At 34.3% G+C, this 8562-nt stretch overlaps 1 protein-coding gene across 1 annotated transcript; it reads right to left on the reverse strand.

Annotated features, from left to right (window-relative positions):
* Positions 1-1007: 1007 nt before the first annotated feature.
* On the reverse strand, positions 1008-5972 carry LOC101214717 (histone deacetylase 19). Its single transcript, XM_011658595.2, has 8 exons — positions 5843-5972; positions 4921-5531; positions 4115-4555; positions 3287-3517; positions 2139-2209; positions 1993-2050; positions 1804-1866; positions 1008-1545 (listed from the first exon to the last, which is right to left on the reverse strand). The coding sequence occupies exons 2-8, from the start codon at positions 5446-5448 to the stop codon at positions 1459-1461; spliced, it is 1479 nt and encodes a 492-aa protein (XP_011656897.1). The 5' UTR covers positions 5449-5531; positions 5843-5972; the 3' UTR covers positions 1008-1458.
* Between the last annotated feature and the right edge of the window lie 2590 nt (positions 5973-8562).

Here is an 8562-nt window from a genome sequence, read left to right on the forward strand (position 1 = left end):
AAATGCTGATAAGTTTGAGAGGCAAATTAGTTACTTTGCATGTGGCAGATGTAAGCAAAAGACTAATTTTCATTCACTTTCCAAAAGTAGGTCAATTTTCATTCACACATGTGATATGTAATGACATTATTGATAATGTTGTTTTTACTTAATCTTTGGCTAATGTTGTTCTTGTTGATAAGCCTTCTGATTTTGGAGTGTTTAAAACGTTATATTATTAATTGTTGTTGATTTTGGCTGCTTTTGTAAGTCAAACCAAAAGGGAAGAATAAATGTGTTCATGGCTATCGGGTTGCTCATGCTTGTTTGGATTAACCGTTAAATACTTAAAATTCATTCATGTAAAAATTGATTTCATGCGTTATCTCAAACCACATTATTAACATTTTTTTAAAAACAATTGTCTTTTTTAATTTAATCACTTGAAATAAATAATAATTGAAGAGAAAATAACATACAATGATTTAACATAAACCCTTGATATCTTGTTATTGAGTTGATAAAATAAACTTAAGATCAAAGTATATTTAACCTTATATCATCTAACAATATGATTTGTTTTTTTTGTGGTTTTTTTCTTTACTTATTATTTTTTTAATTTTATGTTGATCTCATCGTGTAGTATAGTCCTCAGTTCTAAGTTCACAAAAATTAAAATACAATAATAAGAGGCATAGTTATTAATTATTTAAGATTAAAAGGTAGCACACTCTATAAAAAATTCTTATTTATTATTTGGTTTCTTGAAGTTCGAAAATTATATTTCAACGTTGAGATCTAATTTAACAATTAATAAAAATAACATAAGATCAGTATTTCTACCATCACCTCAAAAAATTGGTAATATAACTATTCCACATACAATGTAAGATTGTAAAAGAGGGCATGCATTTGAATGAAAAAATTCAGTTAAGAAAGGAAAGGTCTCACGAACGAAAGATTTTAAACATTCAACAAATCAAGCCCTATTTGTTAAAAGCTTTCAAGAACAATCAAAATATTTGAAATTTATGAAGAATTTGAGAGATTATATGATAATTCAAACCTATAACCTCTTGATCAATAGCACTTGTCAACTAAGTTAAATTTAAACGATGACAAATTAATCAATTAGCTCAAGTCACATAACCTACAGATTCCAGAAATCTCTACTCTCTTTCGTGGTGATTTACATGAAAACCTCGGTACAAATAACATGTCAAGGTTGCCAATACCACCATAACATTTAACAAATCATTCATACCTGGTCTAAATAATAAGATAATCCATCTCAAGTCCAGATTTTTATACACGAATACTTGCAGCACGATGGGACTTTTACGACTCGGCTCATTCTTACACCAGGAGCACCAAGTCTGAAAAATCTGTCCAACAAAGAATGTCAAAAGTCACCTCTATTTACTTGGAGTCAGTTGTTCGTGTGTTTGATCCCCTCCTTCTTGACACATTCTCAAAAGACTAAGGGAAGATTTGGTCATTCTGCTTGCTGGTCTCCTCGAGTTTTACGCCCGACTCTTCGATTTTGAGAGAACCTATATCTAAAGCCTGAAAGTGCAAAATAAACATATAAACATGTGAGTACTAAAGATGCCATGTCCTCTTTCTATTCTTTACTTCAGGAATTTTGAATAAAATTATGGAAAGGTACAAGAGAAGAAAACTCCTTTTAATGTCAAGGGGTCTGCAGAGAGCAACTCAAGAGGAGAAACTTTCTAGACATATCATTTCAAGGAGAAGTGATAGTTTCCTATTTCAAAACCTTTAAAGAGAGTATTTCATGGGTTCCACTTAGAGATTTTTCACCTTTGCGCTTGTAGTCTCGGCTGCTGCTTTTTCTGAACCTCTAGCACTCTCCGGATTAACTTCCTAAAAAATTTAAAGAGCCCATAAAGAATCAAAAGGCATGCTGGAAAAAAGTCATGAATGGTAGCTTGAATTGGTTAATGCGGGCATGAACAAAAATAGGACAATCTGTATTCACTTAGAACATACCGAATCTTTGATTTCAGATTCAACTGTCTCTCTTTTAACTCTGCTTTGGATGGGTTTTCTGTCCAAAAAGCAAGTGGAAAGCAAAAGTTAAGATGCTGAGGATTGAAGAGATAAAATAAATAGAAACCAAGTACCAAATAAAATACCTCTCTTCATCAACTTCCATATCCGAGTCTGGATCCCATCTCTCATCCCTATCCTCTTGATCTTCTTCTGCCTGGAGGATTACGAATGACATGATAGATGAAGTAGATTGCGAAATTAAATGTGTTTCCAATTTCTTAAGAAACAAAAAAGAAAAAGATGGAAAAAGGAACAACATTTGCATCTCAAGTATAAAATTTTATCAAACTAAATCCATCTTTTGTATTTTACATCTTTCGACAAATTATTGTCACGGTGGCTAGAAGACAAGCAAAACCGGACACATTGGATCTATTTGCCCAGGTGACTATCAAACCAACACCTCTAGGTTAAATTCAAAAATTCAAATTCCAAAGGCTTTTTGAAGTATAACTAAACCTTGGACTAGTAGTTATTACTAGGGATGTATCAAATATAGCAAAATGAACCAAAATATTTACAAATATAGCAAAATTTTACTTTTTGTCTACGATAGACCGCAATGTACTTCTATCTAACTCTATTTTTTAAAAATGGAAATGGACCTCTTAGTTAATAAAATGAAATGAGATTAATGCTCCAAATACAAGAGAACTATACAAAGTGCAAAAAGCAAATAAGCCTAAGGATCACGAGCGGAGAAGTACCAAGGCATCTCAACTGTGTTGACACCTCCTTAGGGCCCTCATCATATCCAAACAAATTAACCGAAATATAAAAATCCAAGGCTAAAACTAAGCCCAAGACAGACAATTACAGCATAAACCAAAGCTGGACAAAGACTACAATTTGGGTCTATCGTAACCCAAATAGTAATCTATCACGGTCTATAGTGAACTATCACAGATAGACTATGACATTTTCCTATTTTTGTAAATATTTTCAGAAGTTTCGTCATTTAAACAATATCCCAAATTATTGACTAGTAAAAGGAAATGTGAGTTATAATCTGTATCAAAAAGAAATTTTCAAAGTTGTTGAAGCTTGCAAAATATGAGGTCAAGTCAAGGAATAATTTCATGTTAAAAGGGGACGATCCAAAATCATATCTACAGTGCAGTGCAACTAATAAGAACTCTTCTAACTGCGTCTAACTGTGTACTTTACAGCATAGCAAAATGGAAAATTAATAAACAAAACTAATGAAACAAATTATATCATGTTAACCTACCTCTGGGAGTTCAGTATCAGGAGGTCTTTCTTGAAACTGAACACTGGGGGCATGCTGAAGCCTAGAAAGGTATTCAAGCAGCTTTCCTTGTATTTCTTCTAACATTTGGTGTGTATTTTTGTTCTCCATATTACTGGGAGCAACATGCAGAGTGTAATCAGGGCCAAAATACTCATAATATTCATGTTGTGGCATTTTATCATCAACCTCCATCCCTAATGCAACTCCTGTCTGCATTAGATGAGACAGTTTATTGCCAAACAGCAGGTCAGAAAAATGATATAGATATGAGAAAGAACCTTAGAATAACGATCTAGCATCAAGGACAATGCAACTTCGTAGAAAATCTAATTGCCCCACCATGAAAATTGTAAAATGCACTACTGTTATGAAGTCACAGAGTTTATCAGTTCTATCCACATGAATTTTTTGTTGTAATTTGGAACACAGAAATGGGATGGATTGAAAGGAATGTCTGATGTCTTGCCGGTCAGAAACTTCAATATATATGCTCACAAAAGAAGTCAACCACAATGTTTCTGAAATATAGATTTGTTTAAATTGAGTTCACTGGTGTGTGGTGTCATATAAACTGAAAAAAACCTATAAATTTTAAAGACTTGAAACACATTAGTCAAGTAAGATGCTTCCATTCCGATGCCCTTCCTATTCAATATAACACAAGCAAAATCTTAAAGTATATCATTCGCCTCACTAATCAAGAACTATTAAGATCAAGTGGTTTACTTTCCAAAACTTTGTAACAAGAGAAACAAGAAACCAACACTTGCTCATACAAAAATTATTGTTTGAAAGCAAAATGTATACCTCGTAGCACCAGCAGCGAGCAACATTACGGATAGTATAGCCACCCCCACCAAGCAGTAATAGAGGCACGTTGAATGATCTCATATATCTAACACACTCTGCATGACCTTTTATTGACAGGTTAAAGCATCCTAGCCTATCGCCAGAAAGAGAGTCAGCACCACACTGGAGAACAACAGCACCAGGTTTAAAAACTTCCATAACTTTTCCCATTATAGGTTTGAACAAGAAATGATAGCTTTCATCATCAATTCCGTCATCCAAAGGAACATTAAGGGAGTAGTACTTTCCTTTCCCATAACCAATGTCTCTTATATCTCCTGTACCAGGAAAATAATCTCCAAATTTGTGGAACGATACAGTCATGACCCTGTCGGTTGTATAAAAAGCCTCTTCAACACCATCTCCATGGTGGATATCAATGTCAACATATAAAACACGCTGCACATAAAGAAGTTACAAAATTACAAGATCAACATGAAGAACAATAAAATCACAAATTGTCAAGATCACATCCCATTTCCAGTACGAGTGTATTTAAACCAAAACCATGCTACATGATGCGACGATGATTAAAGGTTTCATAAACAATATTTATAAATCTTGTTTCTTTACCCTTAATCAGTGGTACACAACGTTAATATGATATGATATCACAGGACAAATACATACTTCCGGTAAGACCTTAGGGTTATACCAAGGAAAAATTTAACATCAGTTAACAGTTAAGTAAACCTCAGGATGGATTAGAAAGAACAATCTAACAACTAATAGTTAATGGTTAATAGTTCAGTAGCTACACGAACCTCATAATGTTTAAGGAGTTCCAGTATCGCCAAAACAATATCATTGACATAACAAAACCCAGAAGCTTCGCATTTCTTCGCATGGTGTAGCCCACCAGACCAATTAACAGCAATATCACAAACCTTATGGTTTAACTTAACGGCACCACCAACAGATCCACCAGCATAAGTCTGACAAAAAGAATAGAGGCCGTCAAAGACAGGACAGTCCTCACCGACATTGAAGCGCTTAAGCTGTCTCAGCTGGTCTTGCTGCGTTTCAGGGGTAATGCTTTTAAGAAACGCCACATAATCATCAGCATGAAATCTGCAAAGGACTTTGTCTCTGGCAGGAAGAGGCTTGAAGACCTGCATATGCTGGAGTAAGCCATAATGAGCAAGAAGGGCATGTGTCATTCTGATGCGATGCGGCTTCATTGGGTGACCCTGCCCATAATAGTAATTCCCAACCTCAGGGTCGTAGAAATAGCAGACCTTCCTCTTCACACCGTCAGGCCCAGATGGTAATGAATTCCCCCCTGTCTCCATAACCTCCAAAAGGTGCAAGACTTCGAGGGCAAAAGCACAGCCAAGATGGTAACCTAACTTGAGTTGGGTGACCAAAATTCTTACTACAAATGTCAGAAACCACAGGGATTCAATCAGATTTTACATCTGAACCAAATTCGGAGAGAAAACAACAAAAAGGAAACGAAGAGAACAAATTATAGTGTCTAAGTTAACGTCAACATCCAGATTCAGGCAAAAGCAATGGTTGTTGAAACAGGGTTTTCGTAATAAAAGTGAAGGAAGCAAAACTTTGATGGGTGCGAGAAATGTAATATGGTAAAGAAAGGTTCGGGAAATTGACAATTTCTGTGAAGAAGGAGTAAACACAAGACAATAATAAGAACAGAAAGCTGAAAGTGGGAAGAGAACAAACCTCGAGAATTGTTGAAGAAGCGGCCACAATACCCTCCTCACTATGCTCAACAACGAGAAGATCCAACTCCCAAACTTCTTCGGGGGAGTGAAAAATGGAGAATACGGTCCCATATTTGACTAAATAACCCTCAATTTTCTAAAATTCTCAGAAATAACCTACTCAAAGTTTTCACTTTTCAAAACTAGTAGGTTTTTTCTTTTAAAAAAAAAAACTTAGTTAAACTAGTGTTTGGGTGATTGTCCAAAATACCCTTTCAAAGTTTTGACTCTACCAAAATAACACACTTTTAATTTTAGATGTTAGGAATTCAAATAATGCAATAAAGTGAAATTACAAAATTACCCATGTTTGTAAAAAACCATTTATCTTATGAAAATCACTCTATGTCCTCACTTTGCCCAAGTTCTCCCTCATCTTCTTTTCAAATTAGATATTCTCCATTGTTATTTGCATCCTTCTTGTATTTAGTTAGATGCTTTAGTTTACATTAAGCTTTGTTTTTGTAGAGGTGTTCCACTCTTTCTTGTATTTAGTTAGATGCTTTAGTTTTAATATGGAATATTAGGGGCTTTTGAAGTTATAGGAGATACATGAGATGTATGGTCTATAAAGTTGGGTTGGTTTTTTCAACTTTCTATTTTCTTCATGTATCATGGAATGATTTTTTAGATGTTTATTCATTTCACTCGTGAAACTAGATTGATTGTAATCGAGATTGGTGGAAGGTGTGTCGAGATTTGGTTGACTGGTGAGTTTTTAGCTCCATTGTGTATAACATCTTGGGGTATATGTGGACAAGAGATTGCCCCAAGATTTTGTACAGAATGGTGTTGAAAACTGTGGGCTTTATGGTTTTGAATTGTAAAAATATTGAGTTGTGGTGTTGGCTAATTGGTTGGATTGACATGTATTGAAGGTACTATTTGAAGCGAGTAAATCATTGAATTTTCAATAGATTTGGGTTGGGTTCGTCTCTTCATTGACGAGGTAAGTGTCAAATTTACATTTGGGAGAATTAGATAGATGAAGTTATTTGGTTTGACTGTATGGTTCTTACTGAACTGAGATAGGTTTGTTGATATGTAGATTTAGTTATGATGACTGAACTGTGAAGACTGTGAATTGGTTAAATTGTAGGTTGTTGACTGTTACATAATGTATGGGTAATGTATTGTAGGTTGAATTGACTGAATTGGATTAAATTGACTGAATTGAGGTAGGTAACGTTTATGTATAAGTATACTGTTTGAGTAACTGTTATGTTAATATTTGATTATGTACTGGTTTAAGTAAATGAATTTCATGCGTGTGGAACTGAAAGAAGGATATAATGGTAGCTTGGATTGTAAATTTACATGCATGTTTAAAATGTTATGACTGAGGGGAATTACTAGCTTTATCTATAAGGTAGTGTGTTTTGCAGGTGTCCCACGGGATCACCACCTGGTATGTGCATCCTTAGAGCACTAGAATGATAAGTGCATCATTCGGGAGCACTAGAATGATTATGTACATCCTATGGGATCATGAAACTGTAATGATGCAGGGTACCATCCAATAGAAAGTTAATAATTTTACCCCTAGTGGGACCAGTAGTGGGTCTCTTACTGGGTATGTTTATACTCACCCTTTTATGTTTAACTTTTTAGGCAAATGTAACACAATAGGTAGACCGACGAGGGACAAGAAGGAGATGTGATTGCCATAGGGGGATTTTCTTCAAATAGCTTTCGCTTACAGTTTCTATTTATTATTTTTGTTTTACTTCAGTATTTATGACTGAAATGAGTTTCATATTTAGAACGACGGGTTAATTCTTGATTTTATAAATGATACCTTTGAACCTTTAATTTTGTTTAAAATAGAACCCGAATATGGTTTTCTTTGATTTCTCATTGTTTCAACTGGTGTCTACTATTTTGTGTCAAACAAAGTGTTTTGTGTTAAAGTAATGACTTGAGCTTAGATAGAAAAGTTGGATCGTTACAGATGGTGTTCTCTTGGTGATTCACATGATCAAGACATCCCGACGATGTATAGCCAAGGACTGGATATGCCACCAGATGAGATGTTAGGAACACGTCAATCAAGTGAAGGAAGAAATTGTTCAAGTGGAAGTAAGAGAAAACATGGTGGCCAACATTATGAAGCGGTAGATGTGATCAGTAATGAAATGGAAGTTAGAAATGATCAATTAAAGGCAATTGCAAATTGGTCGAAAGAAAAGCGTGCAACAGAGGTCGAATTGCATGTTGAAGTAGTGAAACAACTACAAGATATATCTGAACTACGGACACGAGATAGGGTAAAGCTTATGCAAATCATATTCCATATGGTGGATGACATAGAGGGATTCTTGTCGTGTCCAACAAAACTTAAATTGGAGTATTGCAGGGTTCTCTTGGAAGATAATGTTTGACTAGTTGTTGATTTTATGACGTACTATTTTTATTTTATTAACTTGTTATCTTGGTTTATATTTTCCTAAGTTTAATTACAAATGTTATGGAATTTTATATATTTATATTTCACTAAGCACATATTTCAAAATTTAATTTTGTGTTGTTTTCTTATCTTTTAAAATTCATTCATGATTTGTAGGGATGTATCTCTAATATAATTTCAAATCATCACCTACAAATGAGGAAATTACTTTATGGAGATTATAGTTAAATTTATTAAACGAACAACATAATTAACAAGATTTAATAATATAA

This window comes from Cucumis sativus, chromosome 6 (assembly GCF_000004075.3).
Source record: "Cucumis sativus cultivar 9930 chromosome 6, Cucumber_9930_V3, whole genome shotgun sequence".
Classification (NCBI taxonomy): Eukaryota; Viridiplantae; Streptophyta; class Magnoliopsida; order Cucurbitales; family Cucurbitaceae; genus Cucumis; species Cucumis sativus.

Coding starts and splice junctions, on each gene's coding strand:
- LOC101214717 (XM_011658595.2), bottom strand. CDS start 5,448: ATGGAGACAGGGGGGAATTCATTACCATCTGGGCCTGACGGTGTGAAG. Junction 4,556..4,920: donor AACTCCTTAAACATTATGAG/GTTCGTGTAGCT, acceptor CTTTATGTGCAG/CGTGTTTTATATGTTGACAT. Junction 3,518..4,114: donor CTCGCTGCTGGTGCTACGAG/GTATACATTTTG, acceptor CATCTAATGCAG/ACAGGAGTTGCATTAGGGAT.